Raw genomic sequence first — 20,128 nt, forward strand, 5'->3', positions numbered from 1 at the left:
AAATGCAAAGCCTTTCTCACTTTATGAAATTCATAAATAAACAAAGGAAGGATGGAAGTGAAAAGATGCTGTAAAAAGGATGAACAGCCAATCCTTAAACCGATTTATCTACACATCCGTCATCAGCTGTGACGCCACAGTATGGAACATCCCTTGATATATGTCACTTGTACATACACAGCTTGATGCCGTGAAGCGTCAGGCAGCCCGGTTAATGTACTGGGCAATGTTGTCCTACCGTGCTGTGATTGGTCGCCTGGTCCGTATCTGGACCAATGAAATCGAAGAATATAACGCATCTTCAGTATATAATCCGCTATCAGTCCCAGGGTAATTTATTCCATGGAGACAATATTCAAGGTTCATCTTTCTCAACAACAATCAGCCCGGACGCGAAGTGCAGGTATTGATGCGTGTTGTCCATTGTGTGTGGAGTTACCGTTTAGAATGTTTTTAGCTCTTTTCGATTTTGTCTTTTGTTTCATGTTAATTCTGAAGGGATTATCTCGATGGAAGCAGGTACTCTTACGTAGTGATGATTTTATGATATGAATGAGAGTGCAGAAAAGGTTTTTTCATTTTCACCTATTTTTTCAGGACACGTAGCATGTCCAGTGGTCGATTGTATGACCAACGTATATTTTCTGCATTGGTTGTAACGTTGGTTGGTTGTTTAACGCCGCACTCAGCAATATTCCAGCTATATGGCGGCGGTCTGTAAATAGTCGAGTCAAACAATCCAGTGATCAACAGCATGCGCATCGATCTACGCAATTCAACCAAGTCAGCGAGCCTGACCACCCGATCCCTTTAGTCGCCTCTTACGACAAGCATGGGTTGCTGAAGACCAATTCTAACCCGGATCTTCACGTGTCCTGTCTGTAACGAACCAAAAATATGTTTTCCTTCTAGAGACAACCACCTCCATCCGAAAAGACAAACACTAAAAACGTCAAAATTGGGAACTGAATTGGACATCATTTTTGTCACATTGTGACATATCCTCGTTTATGTACCATAGAAGCTTTTCAAAGCTGTGCTGAGGGGGAACAGCAGTAGGGGTTTGTAAATGATTGATATTCCGACCTCGAGAATCCGGAACCTCTGCTTTCTGGACACTTGAATTTCAGAACGTCAAAATAATCCCAGGGAGGAGTTGACTCAATAACAAAGATCATTGTTAGTAAAGAAAAGAATTAATCTCAACGATGTCAGGCGGTGGTACAGAAAACTAAACGAAATTTCAGTGTTATTGTGTTTGTCATGGATATAATGTGAGGTAACATGAATTTCCGCAACATATCAGCACATCACGTGACACCAGAAATGTACTTCCCGCACTATACGTATGTGTGGAAACGAACTCGGGTCTTCGGCGTGTCGAGCAAACCCCTTAACCACTAGGCTATACCATTTCCGACATAGCAGGGCCGGTGGGGTAGCCTAGTAGTAGAAGCGTTTGCTCGTCACGCCGAAGGCCCGGGTTCGATTCCCCAGATGGGTAAAATGTGTGAAACCCATTTCTGGTGTCCACCGCCGTAATATTGCTGAAATATTGCTAAAAGCGGCGTAAAACCATACTCACTCACTCACTCACTTCCACATAGCATGTGTGCGACAGGAGTATACTGTAAATTATTAAATGAATTTACAAACAATGACAACGCGTTGTGTTTCAACCCCTTATTGCAACGTGGCAGCCTACATTAATAATCAGGTGACGTTGTCAATATGTTTTCGATCGTCGTCATGAAACCAATTAACAACAAAATGCCATCACAATACCGCACTTCCATCGATATTCTAGAATCTCATTCATGTGTGCAATTGATCAGAACAAACAATGTTTAATAAATGGCTGACATGAACTTATTTCAGGTACCAAGTGTTAAAGGAGGCAAAGGATTGTCCCCGGCGAACTTGACGACGGAAAGTGGAATGGAGGCATTTTCTCTAAGCGTTACATCAACACACTTAACTTGGAACAGCTCCACTTCAGTGGAAGGACACGTGCGGGGGCTTCATTGACAGACCATTAAATAACAGTCAGCAATGTGCGTCATACTCTGATTATACAGCCTCAAGCTGGCACCAAGCTCAAGTGGATTCGTGGACAGTGTTTCGGCTTGTAATATGTAAAGTACGTTGGAGTTAAATCTAAACATTTCATGCTGTACATGCTTAAGAACTCTCTTTATTTTACTTCATGCCGACATAATCTTCCATGGTGTCAACTGTCAGTCAACAGCCTTACGATGTCGTGTGCGTGTTGATTTCAAAACAATACCGCTGAAGAGGCGAAATTGGGATGGTTTATTAATTTATTTGGAATGTATTGGCGTATATAACCTGCAGGGCCTGCTTTTCATCAGTAGAGATTGAGAAGCCTCAAGGAGTTTTGGCATACTGAAAAACGAGAACATAAGGCTTAAACATTGTGCTGGAAGAGTAATTATAGGGAATTCTGGTAGTACAACTATCTTGCGGATTCTGTTCGACTTATTAAGTGTATGAGAGCTCTGTGGGAGTTATTACTCGGGGTCTTCATCTTTCCTAATCAAACAACCGAAATGAACTTACCGGAGCCCGAAAGCGAATATTCTTCTACCCCAGAACCGGAATCTGAAACAACATCGGAACCGGAGTCAGTGTCAGAATATTTAAATTCTTCACCTGAACCCGAGTCTGAATATCTCAGCACGGAAGCTGAATACAGTTCCACATCTGAACCTTTGTCAGAATATCACAGCCCGGAACCAGAATACAGCTCCACATCTGAACCTTTGTCAGAATATCACAGCCCGGAACCAGAATACAGCTCCACATCAGAACCTTTGTCAGAATATCACAACCCGGAACCAGAATACAGCTCCACATCTGAACCTTTGTCAGAATATCTCACCCCGGAACCAGGATACAATGCCACATCTGAACCTTTTTCAGAATATGCCTCGTCTGAACCCTTCTCAGAGGTCTTTCGTCCTGAACCAGAATTTAACTCAACGTCGGAACCGTTTTCAGAATTCTATGCACCTGAATCAGAATATACCAGTCCCGAACCATATACAGAACCAGTGGCCGAACCAGAAGGATGGCCGGAACCGGGCCCAAACTGGCAGCAGTCATACCTGGAATGGCGCGAGGCATGGCCCCTGCATGTGTATATATTCGGACTGATTTACATATTTCTGATGTTTTCGGGATTCTCCTAATCTCGGCCATGTTCGCGGGCAACAAAGGTCAGCGCAGAAGCAAGACCACCATTGCCCTGAATGCAATGATCAGCTTCTTTGGTGGAACTCGTGCGCTGAATCTGTTCTTGGACCCTTATTCTTCTACAAACTCCGTCCCTTTTCTCTTCTCACACATGCTGTGGTCACTAGGATTTCCCGGACTGACGGCGTCATTTAGTATAGTACTCCTCATCCTGTTGGACACCACAAAGATGGACATCGCTCCCCCGAAATTCCAGAAGCTCGGCAATATCATCCTCATCACGACCATCCATTTCATCATCGTCTCTGTCGTTGACGTCCTTGTCATGTTTTTCGGGGCTCAGGTGAAGGCTCTGCTCGTGTTCTGTCAGATCCTGTTCGTCATCTATGGCTTGGTGCTGGCTATAGGATTCTCCTATGCAGGCTACATGATCAAGAGGAACCTCAGCGCATCTGACGGAGTTAAAGGTAAGTGGTTGGTAGTCTGGGGCTGCATTGGGGGACGCGTGGCCCAGTAGTTTGACGCACGCAGCTCGTTCTGTAGTGTTTCGTTTGAAACCAGAAAGCGATTATCGTGGGTTCGAATCCCGGTTCATCCCCGTTACGGCTTTCAGGTTTGTCCCGACCATTCACATGTTCGTCTCTCACACGAAAATGGTAAACGTTTCAGACATGCAGCGTCACCAGTTTCGCCATTAACCCACTTACTCACTCACTGATAGGCCAGAAAACATGAGCCTATTCATAGGCATACACAAAGGTCACGGTAGATCAGGAAAATGAAGGCCAAGCAGATGTGTGATGTTACGTGACGATGTTGTGTTGTGTGGGCGTACATGTGGCATTGTAGGTCTCATATGTAAAGTAAATACAGTTTAACACCGTTGTGTCGAAATTGGATCAGTGTGTATTCCATATTTAGTCATCTCGAGGTATTTATGTAGGTTCCTTTAAATTCGACACAACGACGCTTATACATCCGCATCAATCGCCGAAGAGAAGAGAATAACTGATATAGAAACACCATCATGAAATGAATCAATCCGGATGAGCACTTGTGTTACTGAAATTGAAAGATGAGTCTCATATATTAGGATATAAACTACAACCCAAAGGAAAGTAGAGAAAGGACATTATCCACTCATAATTAGTTTCTGGTTATTTTGTGGGAGCCAGCCGTGGACATGCAAGGGATACATGTTTCAAGTTAACAAGATAAGCTAATTGCAAGTGTTTACGTTCTTGTATATGAACTAGTGTTGGTAATTGGTTAAAATCTTATAATTGATGACTGGTCCATTTCAATCATCGAAAATAATTGGTTAGCGTCATTTATCAAATGTTCCTGTTATTTTTGTTAATGCACACAAAAATAAAGAAAAAAAGTCCATTTGCAAATTTTGCATATTTAAATGATGATTAGTATGTTAGGAACACATATTTCCTGGATTCTTTAAGATCAATTCAATCATGACTTGGAACGAGCTTGTACATGTAGTGCTTATGAAATGTAAATTTAATGACACAGACAAAACCAGCCTTGTGAAAAATATTGTTAATGCAAACAAGTGTTCCAAGATTGGTCGTGTTCGATTATGAGAAAACATGTTCGATTGCTTGGTCGTTTAGTCACTGCGACCAATCTTCGATTATTTCAATTAATCGGACCACCACTAATACACTGTATGTATCCCCGCGTACAAATAGTCAACCCTTGTCACCCTTGTTCTTTTTTCGCTTGACAAACTACTGGTTGATATTAAGAGCAACAAACAAAGCCATCCATGAAATGGAATAACCAAGTCAACGAGCGTTATCACTCGATTGTTTTTAATTTTTTTCTATCTGTTATCCATTCAATTATTTTTCACGGCTCTTTTGCCTTTGGACTTAATGACATTTGTTTGAACAATTAATCCTTAATGCATATTATCGGTTGTTGATGTTTTATATTTAATAGACATTGGGCAAGATTAAATCAGCATTGCGATTTTATCGTGAAACATATTCAAAATAGAGAGAGAAAGAAAATGTTTATTAAAGTGTCAAGTGCTTTTGCAATAAAATACAGTACATTACATTACAAACACAAAAAGCACCCGGCCATTTGGCCTATGATACACTAAAATCACAAGCATTATCACAGTAATACAATAAAATAAGAGAATACAAATAAAACACACCATTACATACATTCCAGATTAATAACATGATTATTTAATCACACAAAAGTTATAAAAACACTTCACCATATTGACGGAAACGTGCACACTCACACGCAAACAAGCAATTATGCACTCACTCAACCCCTCACGCAATCCTGCATTCACACACATCGTACAATCACGCACTCACATACACAATCACAGGCTTACGCTATGACATTCTTGCACAAACATGTACACGTGCATACGCAATAACGTACTCACGCGCACATACATACATACACACACTCACACACAAACACACACACACATGTCAGCATGAAGAAATCATAAACAGAAATGTGTTTCATACAGTTGATCTATGGGGAACCGAACCCGTGTCACACATCTGAGAAAGATGTGTTTGTGTGTGTGTTCGTGCGTGCGTGCGCGCGCGCGCGCGCGCACACACACTTCATTTTCACCCGTTTTCACAAGAGTTTCGACAGTTATTTATTTTATAGTTATTAACTTTCAGGACGGGTGGGGGATGTGGTGGTAGGGGTGCCGTGGTAGGGGCACCTCCTGCACCCCCCACCCCCCTCTCTGGATCGGTCTATGACTTCGCACAATCAAAGTGTAAATGGTGATGCGTTATGTATATCAACAAATACGTGTATCCGTGTATTATGTACATCAATGCCATTGACAGATAACTACATGTAATTACTTATGCAATTACCACGTGACTAATCCATCATGGCTGACACATTCCCACTGGTTTACCAATAAACGAGATCATAGTCACGTCAGCCATACAACCACCCTGACTGCAAGTGGGATGTTTATACAGTTTAACACGCTGTAAACACAATATATGCCCCTAATCTGACCAGTTGGAAGCGCCCGCGGCAACATAAGACGCAACCGTCTTCAAATGTTACGACAATCAACAGCATTATTTCCCTACACTCGAACTGGGTAATAAAGATTATTGTTCCTTCCCACCAGGTGGCGCGTTGTGACATTCTTACTCACTAGGTGGCGTGTTGCTACATCCTTGACCACTAGGGTGCATGCGATATTTTCTATGAAAACTGCGGAAACGAATTAGTGTTATAGTCTAAAAACATTTTAAACATTACATCTATTTTAAACATCTACGCAGATGATACTAACTTCGGCGTTGAGAATACTTTTATCTACGTAGATGATACTTAAATGTTATGACGTTGTAAGCTACTTAGGAAAAGGTATCATCTAGTATTAAATTATCGACTTTGCAACCTTATTTTCCCAATAATTGACAAATTATTGCTGGTCTGTTTTGTGTAACCTATGACTCAATTTATTTTTCATTGTTTAAGGCCGCACACAACAATGTCAGCTGTATGACGGTCTGGTTTAATTGATAATGAGACAATTGCGTGACTTTCAATCTTGATATGCTTTAATAAGGTACAATTAGAGCATAGTAGTAGCAACATAGTAACTCACTCATTCGTTCATTTAGATCTGTCGAAGTTTTGATGAATGAGTTTATTATAAATTTTATTTCACGCTGCTACTTTCAAATGATTAAAGTCGTAAAAATAGAAATATACTATAAAATGATATATTTGAATAAACTATTTTCAACGCTTGTTTACACTATATTAAACTAGGGTCGTAACTTCACAGCACAATATAACGGTCTCACTTACCCAACGATTATAACATCATCCACGCAGATGGAAATATCTGCAACGGAGATTAATGTATCATCTACGTAGCTGATAACAAACTAGCCCTAATAACCCTCCGTAGAAAACACGGTGAGGCTTCCAGCGGTCCGCATATCACATAATGGGGACAATGCCCCCTGTATGACGTTTTAAGTAGCAGTATGTTAACGTTGTCAGGAAAGGTATGTAGATCGCATCAGAGACCATATATATGTATTATATGGTCTCTGATGACATGGATGTCTCTGCGCGATATAAGACGCATTGTGTGGACATAAGTATAGCATATGCCACGTTGTGCTATTAGGTTATATCCCAAAACTTCCACATAATCAGTATGCTAAAGTGCGTGCAGTCAACAAGAAATGTTGTTGATATACGCTGTGAAGGTTTTGGGAGGATACCAGCTGATGAATGAGGATACAGCCTTTTCAAAGAGGGTGTGTTTCGTAATCTGGAAATATGCTTTTAGTAAACGTGTAATTGAGTTTAAAATATATTAGCAAATGGGTCATAGTGTTGTCATTGTTTATTGCTTCAGTATTCCGGCTAACTTATCATATTCCCGAATGTATTAATTTTGCAAACAAACAGATGCGCAACCACGATGTGAGATGAGGTTTGATATTGATGGCCTCCTTGACATCCCAATCAAATGAAATCACAAATCTCATTACCACTCGAGCTGTTTAGCTGTACATGTACTTTCACACACAAGATGAGGGCATTTATAAACTCCGTCAAAAAAGAAACGCAACCCCTGTATTTGAGAGATTTTGATCTGAAGTTTTAGGACGACACGGCATTTTTATTATTGAAGACAGAAGTCTGAAATTTGGCAGAATAATAACCCAGATGGGCATGTTTAAAATTGTCATTTCAAAAGTCATCTCACAGACACCAGTTTGTCACCAGGGGGGGCGTCTTTCTCAGTATCTCGTATGAGCACCACGCGCTGCAATCACTGCACGGCATCTCCTTGGACAAGAACGGATAAGACGCCGGATTCTTTCCTGGGGAATGGCTCTCCACTCCTCCTGCAGTGCAACGGCGAGCTGTTGCAGCGTCTGTGGCGGCGGCTGACGTTGACGTACGCGTCAATCCAGAGTATCCCACAGGTGTTCAATAGGGTTGAGGTCTGGTGATTTAGAGGGTTATGGCAAGACATTGACGTTGGAATTCTGCAGAAAGTTCATTGTTGCACGTGCAGTATGAGGCCGGGCGTTGTCCCGTTGAAAAATCTGTGTCTGTTGGTCAATAATCGGGAGAAGGGTGAAGCTCTAACACGTGGTTGATGTAACGTTGGGCTGTCAGGTTCCCTGGAACGATCACCAAGTCTGATTTCTGGTTGTATGAGATGGTTCCCCAAACCATGACGCTTTCTCCGCCAAATCTGTCCACCTGTCGGACGCAGATGGGCGCAAAACGTTTATGACGTCTCCTATACAGACGCTGTCTTCCGTCGTGACGTTGCAAAGAAAACGTGATTCATCAGAAAACCAGATTCGCCTCCAGTTTTGTAAAGTCCGTATCCTTACGTTGTTGCACCACCTGAGTCGTCGGCGTCGATGTAGGGGGCGTAGTACAGGTCCAACAACTGGTCTACAGGCACGTCAACCCGCTTCTTTCAGACGGTTCCTAATCGTTTGAGCTGACACTCTCCTCAAACCTGGTATTTGTGTGGCAGTCACGGTTGGTAGGGCATGCCGATTACGCAGGTGATGGACCCGGATGTACCGATCTTGAAGGGGGGTCGTGATTCTTGGCCTTCCACTTTTCGGGCGATCGTTGGTCAAATTGAAGTTGTTGTAGCGGCTCCAAAGTCGGGATATCGTTGTTTTGTGAACATTTAGGTGCCGTGCAACAGTTCCAAAACTTTCTCCGGCGAACACGACCAATGGCGATATTTCGGTCGGCAGCACTCAATCGTGGCATTTTTAACACAGCTTTTCGGCGACAAATGAATGAATATAATACGGAAGCACATGGGCTTTTATACACCCCTACATTAACTGCCATTTTCATGATTTGCATGTGTTTTTTTTGTGCGAAGTCACCATGAGGGTCATTTCATGCGTTGTGACGGAATAAGCAATAAAATACACTTATGCGTACAAATGCAGTTGTTTGGATGGTAATCTTCATTAATTACGTGTATCATTTCAATACATTCGAATAAAATTTAGTTTGGAAGCAATCACTTCATTCAAACGAATTTTTCATATCTGAGGACAGGGGTTGCGTTTCTTTTTTGACAGAGTTTATATTTAATAGACCCCAGATGTTCAAGTTCCTGTTTGATGGTGTAGTTACAATTATTTTCAGCTCTAGTTAGCATGGTTAACAAGGCAAACAAACCTTTTCGCTGACATTAGTATCACTGCTTTCAACACAAAGAAACGTTTCTACTTCGGTTCAGACATTTTATCTACATAAGCTAATCCTGAATCGGCTGATGTTTGTCAAAATTTCGAGAGAATGTTTTTGGTAAACATAGATTTATTAATTTAATTTCTCTCGAATATCTGTATCAAATGTTTATAGATCTTGTCCAAGTCGAAGATGGCACCGCAAAATGCTGCGCAGGGTTGAGTCCCTTGAGCACGAAAGCACCCTGTGATCGTGGGTTCCGGTTCGCCCTGATTATGTGTTTAGGTCTTACATTACCATGACCGTGTCTGTTTGGTTCACCAAAGATGTTAAAGTCTCAGGCTTGCATAGCTTTGGCTTTCTTCCCACATTCTGCTGCCACGCTGTGACATACGTGGAATCATTGTTCAGGATGGCGTTCAACCCGATAACTCATAGATACGTTTACTTACATTCCAGACGAGCAAACTCTGCGTCTTCTGCGACTGACCAAGACGATCTACATCTCCGCCTTCGTCTCTTTTTCCATCTGCGTCACCAACCTCTACTCCGCCGTCTCTGACTTTGGCGTGTTCAGCACCAAGGGCTTCGTGGAGTCATGGCCGTGGTGGATATTGCAAACAGTGCTGAGGTTGGAGGAAATAGCCGCGTCCTTGGTAGTACTGACCATCTTCATCAAGACGTCCCCAACGAAGACACTTGTCGGCTACTTCACCCATCTGTGTCCCAGGAGGTCAAACAGCATCAACACTTCTCTCAAAGAAAAGGACATTTCTGAACAGCAGTACACAGAGACGACACAAGTACCGAAAAAGGTGGCATGGATACCGACAACAGACACTGATCGGCATCGGGAAGAGTACTGTTGAGTCCATACTGGCACACCATGTTGGTGAGTTGGACAGCCAGTGGTATCAGAGAGGCAAATAGGTTCCTACTCTGTCTAAAGACGGCAACAGCATCATATTCCCTAATGGGTCCCTGAGTGAGGATGTTTAGAGGTCAGATTGATATCAAAGAAGGTTCTCTTATTTTACCTACTTCAGTTTTAATCTCTTTGTGATATTATCATTTTAGAAAGCTCACATTTGGCCACCTGAAGAACTCAGTTATCCTTCATGTAGATTGAGCGGTCAAATTCCCCTGCAGTATGAGTGAGTGAGTTTAGCTCTACGCCGCACTCAGCAATATTCCAGCTACATGGCGGCGGTCTGTAAATAATCGAGGCTGGACCAGACAGTCCAGTGATCAACAGCATGAGCATAGATCTGCGCTATTGGGAACCGATGACATGTGTCATCCAAGTCAGCGAGCCTGACCACCCGATCCCGCTAGTCGCCTCTTACGACAAGCATGGGTTACTGAAGATCAATATTCTAACCCGGATCTTCACGGGTCCCTGCAGTATAAGAAAAAGGACCACTGATGGAGTTAGAGAATGTGTATTGATATGTATATGAAACAATATACCTCTTCAAAAGCTAATAAATTTGATCCCGCGGGCGGGAGGTATTAGGAAAACAATTTGTTTGTCAAATGGGATCAACAGTTATATTAATATATATCTGAAATAGACTTGTCACGAACTTTGTTATAAATATGCAACACAGATATGTTGCAGAAGTTGCAATTTAGTTTGAGAAGAGATGTAACGATTTTTTACGTATTGTTTTGTCGTCTTTAAACTGCCGTGCGAAAGAAAATATACACCCGTGTTAGCATGAGTGAGTGAGTTTAATGTTACGCCGCTTTTTGGCAATAATGAGCAACATCACGGCGGGGGGACACCAGAAATGGGCTTCACACATCGGGTCTCGTGACGAGCGAACGCTTTAGCCACGAGAATACCCCCACCAACCCCGGCTGAAAAAGAAACAAGAAATGTATATTTGATAGCGATATGCTTGATACGGGTGTGGGAACGTGGGGTTGCCTAGTGGTTAAAGCGCTCATTCGTCACGCCGAAGACCCGGGTTCGATTCCTCACATGGGTACAACTGTCCATCGTCGACAGGTTTTACTCTTCAAAATGATTTCATTTTTTATTGGATAAATTGTTTTCGTCACGACATGGCTGAGATATTGCCGATGTGACGTTAAATATTAACTCACTCACTCACTCACATGGGTACAATGTGTGAAGCCCATTTCTGGTGTCCCCCGCCGTGATATTGCTGGAATATTGCTAAAAGCGACGTAAAACGCAACTCCCTCGCTGATACAGGTATCCCAGTTACGTTTCGACATAGTTTTCAGGCTGTAGCGACAGTTTTCATCCTAAGCAACGTTCTCATAATGTTAGCAATCTTTTGGTCAAATCAATTTTCAATGTATATTTTCTTTTGCCCGGGGAGGTCAAGAATGCACTTGTACATATATAAACACAACAGAAATATCAAATAATGTGACTAAAAGTTGACAGGACTCTCAAAATCTGCCAATACTATGTGCAATTCATAACTGATGTTGACATGTATATAATATTTATTAGTAATACTATGTATTTGTGCGTTCATTCAACATATATGTACGTTTTCATTCATATTATTTACTTACAGGTAATTCAAATGTATCACTAATGTAATTAGATATAAATCCAAGATAATTTTTTTAAAAAAAGGAAGAAAAAGACAAACCGTACAGGCCCCGAGCACAGTATCAAATAGACGATATGAGTGGAACATTCACTTTTAATAAACAACGAATTACCCTACTTCGACTTCCATACTCTACATTTTTGCCAAAATATTAGCTTTCGGGGAGCAGAGTGCACGTGGCTATTGTGTATGATAAATATAGTTTCATTTTTCAAAATATTTCTTAGAAGTATCTTTTATAAGATTTTAAACGCTAGGCCACTCAGCCATAAAGACAAAATGCATTTGTTATATTGCATGACGTATTTGTTATATTGCATGATGTATTTGTTATATTGCTGGATGTATTCATTTTGCTATATTGCATGATGTACTTGTTATATTGCTTGATGTATTTGTTATATAGCAAGATGTATTTGTTATATAACTTGATGTATTTGTCGATTAACACAAAACCTTCTTCGAGACGATTGTAGCGCTGCAATCACTTTTTCGATAGCGGGTGGCACGTTCGCGCTTTCAGAGTTGCGTTCCCTTTATCACCTTGTTTAATGGTGCGAAGTTAAAAAACATGCAAATGGATACCGCTGGGAAATATCTTTTCTCAAACTCACCCTCACAAATACTCATGAAACGGATGACACGTGATTCAAAGACACCAATGTTTAAGGAAAAATCACAAACTCCCCCAAACATAATATGTTTTTGTAGTTTTGACCCAAACCTTTTCCCTCCTTGAAATAACTAGTTTTCATGGTTGTATTCTCATGAAGTGAGGTGAGGTCGTTATGTGAGGTTGGGTTTAATGTCGTTTACGAGGTTATTTCCCTTAAGACGTGCATGCGCATGTGTGTGCGCCTGTGTATGTGCTAACACTCGTCGGGAATTTTGCGGTGTTATAGTGCTAGTTCATTGTTAGCACATTTGTGTCACATTTGCCATGAATTCTCCATTCGCATTCCAGGCACGTGTATTATTATGTAGGAAGGAAGGGTAAAAACAAATACCTCCTTTAAGAGTCTTTCCGCACGAAACGGCCAGGGGATCGAACCCCGACCTTCTTTTCTCTTGTTAGACGCTCTATCCACGGAGTCAGTAAGTGCCATACATTAACATCAACTTACGACTATCTTAGCGCTAAGAGAGCTTCCAAAATCTAGGCCCAGATCAGGACCCCAATCCACAAAGCGTTCGTAACGATACGACCTGTCGTAACTCTATAGTTTATCATAGGCTTACAAATGCCTTTGTGGATCGGGACCCAGGAGAATAACATATTTTTCCGTATTGCAAATCAATATTCCCATAATATTTCCCATAATTCAAAGATGTTCTTTGCAAACTAATTGGTTTCATGATACTCTTCGTACAATAAAGCACTGGCGATATTGACTGTTTACTTGTTTTGGTCATTTGCATGTAACAGTATCTCACATGATTCATGGTAGTTATGTTGTTTTTCCGGGTCCTCGATAGTTCTTGTTAATATTGGGAGTGGTCGTGTAGTATCACTTACCAAAATATGATATGGCTGTTGGTATAGCCTTTTCACAAAAACAAATAATACACGTATGTCGTTAAAATACATGAAGATTTATAACGCATATAAATAAAGCATAAATATTCATTATGTTTTTGTCAGCATTGAATTAACCTTCCAAATATGTTGCTAATGTACGGAAACTGTAAAATCGCTATTTGTAATGTGACAGAGGTATTTTTCCACCCATCTATTTTCAACGAATATTGTTGAAAGAAACATTAGGTTATTAATTACGTTATGCTTTGTGTATTTTTTAAAACTATTTTCTTGATAAATCATTTAAAAAACTATTTTCTTGATAAATTATTTTCCTAGTTAACACTACATGCAGTGATATAGTAATTTCATATTAAAATATGAAACTGTGTAAGAAAGAACTTCGGTCTGATTCTATATAATTAATATCTTTCCATCCAGAATGGAATATTGTTTTTGAATAATTCGTTACATCATTATTGAATAATGTTAGGTGTGGCTGTCATTGACGATGCGGTTCAGAAAGGTTATTACTTATAAAGTTTTTATGTGTATGTGCGGCATTATAATAATGCACTTTTGTATGCTTGTATTGGTTATTGTACTGAACTGTCGGTGGATAACGTCACAAGGAACACAATAATATAATTGGCCACTTGTATAGCGCTGAACGCCACTCTGCAGGGACTTGCACTAAGGGCACACAACATCATGGACATTACTTCCCTGCACAGCCCAAGCTGCCCGTGAGGCGCTAGATGGTTATTAATAGTCATATGACTTAGACCACCGGGTACCCATTTTCTGCTGGGTGGCAATTTTGAACAAACTTAGCATACAGCTTAATGTATGCGCAATGCAAGACAAGTAATTTTCAGGAAACATTTTTGCCAATGTTACCAATATTGATAAATTATATAAACAAATACATTATATTGTTTATTAGACTGGAAAGGTACATGCACAACAATAGTTGTATAGTTTGATTGTATAATGTGTATAGGCATGACGCTTTCGAATGTTGTTGTTTAACGCCGCACTCGGCAATATTCCAATATGGCGACGGCCTGTACATTATCGAGGTGAGGTGAGGTGAAATTGGGTTTTAACGTCGTGCTTGAGAATATTTCGCTCATATGACGACGTGCATGCGTGTGTATGTGTAGGTGCGGCTGCTTGTACTAGCCCAGACTTAAGCTGGTTTTATAGTGCTAGCCCACTGAGATACCATGCCGCAGAGAAGCATGAGTACCCCAGTCAGACACATTATACTGACTCCAGAGCCGACCAGTCCTTGTTTGCACCCATTAATGCCGAGCGCCAGGCAGGGACCAACAAATTACCATATTTTAACGTCTTTTGGTATGACGCGGTCGGGGATCGGAACCACGCGACCTTCCGCTCTCCGGGAGGACGCTCTTACCACGCACACACCACGGAGGCGGTTGTACATTATCGAGTCTGGACAAGGCAATCCAGTGATCAACAGTATGAGCATTGATCCACATGCTTGTGGATCAATGTGCATGGTTCGAATATCATGTATTGGAACTACGAGTATTTTTTAAGGGGATATTCAAACTTCGTTTAGACAAAGATTTATTGCAATTCTACCTAGATTTTTTTTATTTATAATATTTCGAAATAATGCCTGACTTTGAAACTGTGGTGTAATTCTTCTACAAAAGAGCAAAACAATATTCAGCTATTTTATTGCGATATTATTTATTATATTATCTTTTGAAATTGTTGAACATTTTGTAAATGAAATAATAAACTGTTTTCCTGTTTGATGTTATAACGTTTGTGCTGGTCACGTTTTTCAAATATTTCCATCATGGAATTGATCATGGACGGATACTGGGGTTTGTTTATTTGGTAATGAAGTACAGCCAAGTGATATGTGAGAAAATACGACAGACTAATGGTGCCAATTTTGTAGCATCATATATGTTTTTCAGCGAAATGTCTCCTTATTGTATTTCATTTGTGAATATTTCTCGTAATTTCAGCTATATTTTGGTTAGTTCTGGTTTCTTAAAACTAAATTTCGAGAAAATACTCGAATTACGAGAAAATAATAGGAGTCAGAGAAAGACCAGAAAGAATACCTGACTTGCTGACCATAAGGAGGATGACTGACTGACTGACGCCATGGATCGATGTCCACATCCCTAATTACTGGTTTATTCACCATGATCACGGTTCAGTGTGGTTTTTTGTTTAATGTTGCACTCAACAATATACCAGCTATATGACAGCGGTCTGAAAATAATCGAGTCTGGACCTGGCGATCCAGTGATTGCACCATGACCATCGATCTCCACATTTGGGATACGATGACATGTGTCAACCAATTCAGCGAGCCTGACCTCCCGATCCGTTAGTCGTCTCTGACGACATGCATGAGGTTGCTGAAACCAATTCCAACCCCAATCTTCATGGGTAGTTTTCAGTGTGTCACACGGAAGAATTTAGAAAAGTATTTCATCTCGAGTTACCTAATCTCGGGGTTCATTTGCGGACTAAAGACGTAAGTTGAACTAACACGGTAGTTTGTTGTACATCAACAGTACAATATCAGGGCGTTTAGCGTGTTTTGTTTGTTTGTTTGTTTAACGCCGCACTCAGCAATATTCCAGCTATAATGAATGAATGAATGAATGAATGAATAGATATGTGCTTTATTTCCTCCATTAAGACGGAGAGTACACATATAAGAAAACATCTCAGGATGGCGGTCTGTAAATAATCGACTCTGGACCAGACAATCCAGTGATGCAAAAGCATCGATCTACGCAACAGGGATGGGATCACATGTGTCAACCAAGTCAGCGAGCCTGACCACCCAATCCCGTTAGTTGCCTCTTACGACATGCTTGGGTTGCTGAAGACCAATTCTAACCCGGATCTTCTAGGGTCAACTGGCACGAAGACTGACCTGTTTAATCCGATCAATGCAATTTTAAATGAACTATGTTTGATCTGTTTTACAGGAGATCGCATACGTCATTAAAATACGTATACAAGTAGAAAACAGTTATTTGCAATAGTATCACTTGTTAGCATCTACACCGAAACGTCGCATCTACTCCACTAAAGTTGTCTATGCATAAAATTGTTCCTCTTCAGTATTTCAATAGTTAAAATCCTCTGTCGCGAAAACACGATCAAGCAGAAAGAAAGTCATTGGCAATAATACTTTCAATCATGTGACGTGGTGCTCAAGATCATGAGATTGACCGAGCGCTTCACGAACCTACTGATGTTTTGTTGGCCAAAGAACGTCAATTATGTTGAATTATGATGAGCTTGAAGACGAATCAACTAATACATAGATATAAACAGACTTGGGTATCACGGTATTTAGAGTCTAGATGAAATTGAATTGAATTTAGATTTAATATATATTATTATTTAGAGAGTCTCCTCCATCGACTATACGAGTGCATGAATGTTCACAAGGTTATGTTCGTTTCAGATCGGTGTAATCTACGCCAAATTTAGGTACACGCTATTTCACACATTGAACCCGCGTGGGGAATCGAACCCGGGTCTTCAGCGAGACGAGCGGACGCTTTAACGATTAGGCTACCCCACCGACCCTTATTTTTCATGTAAATTACCAAGAAATGAAAAACACACATCACGCAGCTATCGTGGGAGATAATGAAGAGGGTTCACACGTGCACGGGTACCAAGACGTCAGACTTCAGTCACAGTCAGTGCCGTACTCAAGATGCATAATGTGGACCCGTGGTGAAGTGAGTGAGTGAGTGATGCTTTACGCCGCTTTTAGCAATATTTCCAGCAATATCACGGCAGGGGTACTCCAGAAATGGACTTCACACATTGTATCTTGAGTGATGGAGTCCTCCCATGTCATTTTCTAATGCATGTGTGTGCGTGCGTGCATGTTCATTCGAATGTGCATGTGTGTGTTGGTGACATTGGTCACGCCAAAGACCCGGGATTGATTCCCAACATGGGTACAATATGTGAAGCCCATTTCTGGTATCCCACCGCCGTGATGTTGCTGGAATAAACCAAAAGTCAGGCTCATAACGTTTAGTTCTCGCACGAGTTAATGACTCTATTCTTACAATGAAAACATTATATATTTTTGTCGTTAAGGGAGTCTCCCTGTTTTAGTGATGCATGTGATCGTATCCCAATTGTGTAGATCGATGGTTGGTCACTGGATCGTCTGGACCACACTCAAACACACAACAAACAAACAAACATATATTTGGACATGCATCAAATCAGAAACAGAACTACACATAGAAGCAGGATATCAAGAATGTGGAATGTTTATTGATTAATTACATTTCAATCACAGCAAGTTGATAAGTGTCGTTGTACAAATGAGAGTTGGATTAACTAAAAAATAGAATCATTAAAAAAGGCTACTTGTCTGAAAACAGTGGCCGAAAACACTGCACACCTAAGACCAAAATAGAACTATGACATCCGAACCAAATATGCTTTTTAACGAACAAATTATGTCTCGTTTCATTTCACACTTTAGCCACTATAAAGCATGGATGTATACCTTTCTTGCCTGGTAATTTAGTATAAAATTAGTAATATAAATATAATACAATAATGGATTTCGACGGCGCCTGGAATCCTACTCGAAGCTGTTTCAACGGCGCATCACAAAGTCAACCCTGGATAACCCAAGCTGCCTGTTAGGCGCCTAGAAGGTTATAGTCATGACATATCCCACCGGGTACCCATTTTTCTGCTAGGTGAACAGTGGCAATTTTGAATAAACTCACTTGCCTAAGGTGAGACCATATGTACCACATTTGGTTCGTTGTGGGGCAGGACCGATGTCCTAGAAACTCTCAGGAGTCAAGCTGCTAAATATGGTCACTCCATCCAAAGGACTCTCCGCGCCCCAACGTTGCTTAAGTTCAACTGATGTGTGACCTGAGCTCTATGCACAGGACCGGAACACCACCACAAAATCCAATACTATTGAAATCAAATTATCAAACAACAATATATAAAGCGCAAGCTACAGATTGCTATGAGTAACAAATAACTTTGGGGAATTTGTTTACCACTGCCAATTCAATGACCCAAGTGAAACGTGGGTTGTGTTTGAGCTCAGTTGTGTTAAAAACAAAGAATAATCAATAATTATGATAACAATGACACATCTACGGCTTAGTTTTACGGCTAATAGTTATCACTGCTGACGGATCAGTGTACGTTTTGTTTATATTTTAAGCTCCCGGTGTGGCATTCAGTATTTGAATTTGAATGCCAGAGAACAATAATACAAGTCTCTATTATTTAGAACAGCCAGGGATATATTTTCCATCTAATTCTGTGAAAGCACGTTTCCCTCACAGAGAGGTGCAGATGCTTAAAACCACCACTGAATATTCGGGAAATTAAACTAAACTGACGTACAAAGGAAAGTTCACATTTGATGCTTTGGTATCATTAAAAAACAACAACGTAAATGTGTTGAAAATACACTCCAAAATATGTAATTGGTTTACTTTGGGAAATAGTATCAAAACACCAGATGTGTACTTTCTTTTGGGGAGTCGGTTTAGTTTTCATTTTGAAATTATAGCACTAATATACAAATGGAAAATATGTAACTGTTTCATATAAATGTAATTGCATCGAAAATATGAACATAATGTTTCGCATTTGTTAGCAACTGGTAACCTGGGACAGAGCAACGCACAAGAAAAGACAAGGGGTTAATTGCTCATTTAACGTTATCAATATCGGTTCTAACCTTCACCTTATTTAACACAGGCAAATACTAGCGGCGATGTGTTAAGAGAAGCGCTTTGTTTGAAAATTGTTTGGTGAAGTCTGATCCGAATGACGATCGAAGAATGGCTCAAATAAGCTACCATTACAAACTAATTCTGGTCCTGTCACAGGCGTCGTACCATTTCATTTCCCATCGGCGCATCAAAAGAACACACACACACACACACACACACACACACACACACACACACACACACACACACACACACACACACATCTTATGTCATGAAAGTTGATTAAATGACCACTAAATCTCTCGTGAAAACAGGTGAAAATGAACTCCTACCTAAAGGCTGTACCCGCCCCTGATTCCTGACATACACTAAACGCCAAAAGAAACGTTAGCCTCCTTCCTTAATGACGGAGGAGCCTATCTTCAGCTGGCGTGGTGATGCGTGGACGTCCACTTCTTGGTCTGTCTACGGTGATCCCAGTCTTTCTGAAGCCCTGAATAAGTCTTATAGCCGTGATACAGTGGCACCCGAGGGCGTTGGCAACAGCATTGTATGTCGATCATGTCTTCTGGGCTCTCTTTATACCCTATAGAATCATTCTACTTGTGAAACGGATGTAAATACTGCTTGAATATTGTTGCGTTTTGGCGATTGATATTACTATGTGTAAACAGAAAATGGAAAAATGTTACTTTGCAAGGAAAAATGATAATTTTAGATGTTCCTAAACACTTTTTTACAATATCAAAGACACGTTTCACTTGTTTTCACTCATGCAAATCAGCAAAAAATGTTTT

General features: G+C 40.6%; 1 protein-coding gene across 1 annotated transcript; it reads left to right on the forward strand.

The window, feature by feature from the left end:
- Window positions 1–1,882: 1,882 nt before the first annotated feature.
- LOC124252860 lies at window positions 1,883–10,671 on the forward strand. The gene is given in 3 exon segments (XM_046686533.1): window positions 1,883–3,180; window positions 3,183–3,683; window positions 9,913–10,671. Coding segments are annotated over 3 exon segments (1,581 nt in total). The 5' UTR covers window positions 1,883–2,510; the 3' UTR covers window positions 10,323–10,671.
- The last annotated feature ends 9,457 nt before the right edge of the window (window positions 10,672–20,128 follow it).

This window comes from Haliotis rubra, unplaced genomic scaffold (assembly GCF_003918875.1).
Source record: "Haliotis rubra isolate DU_JTF1 unplaced genomic scaffold, ASM391887v1 Scf527, whole genome shotgun sequence".
Taxonomy (NCBI): domain Eukaryota; kingdom Metazoa; phylum Mollusca; class Gastropoda; order Lepetellida; family Haliotidae; genus Haliotis; species Haliotis rubra.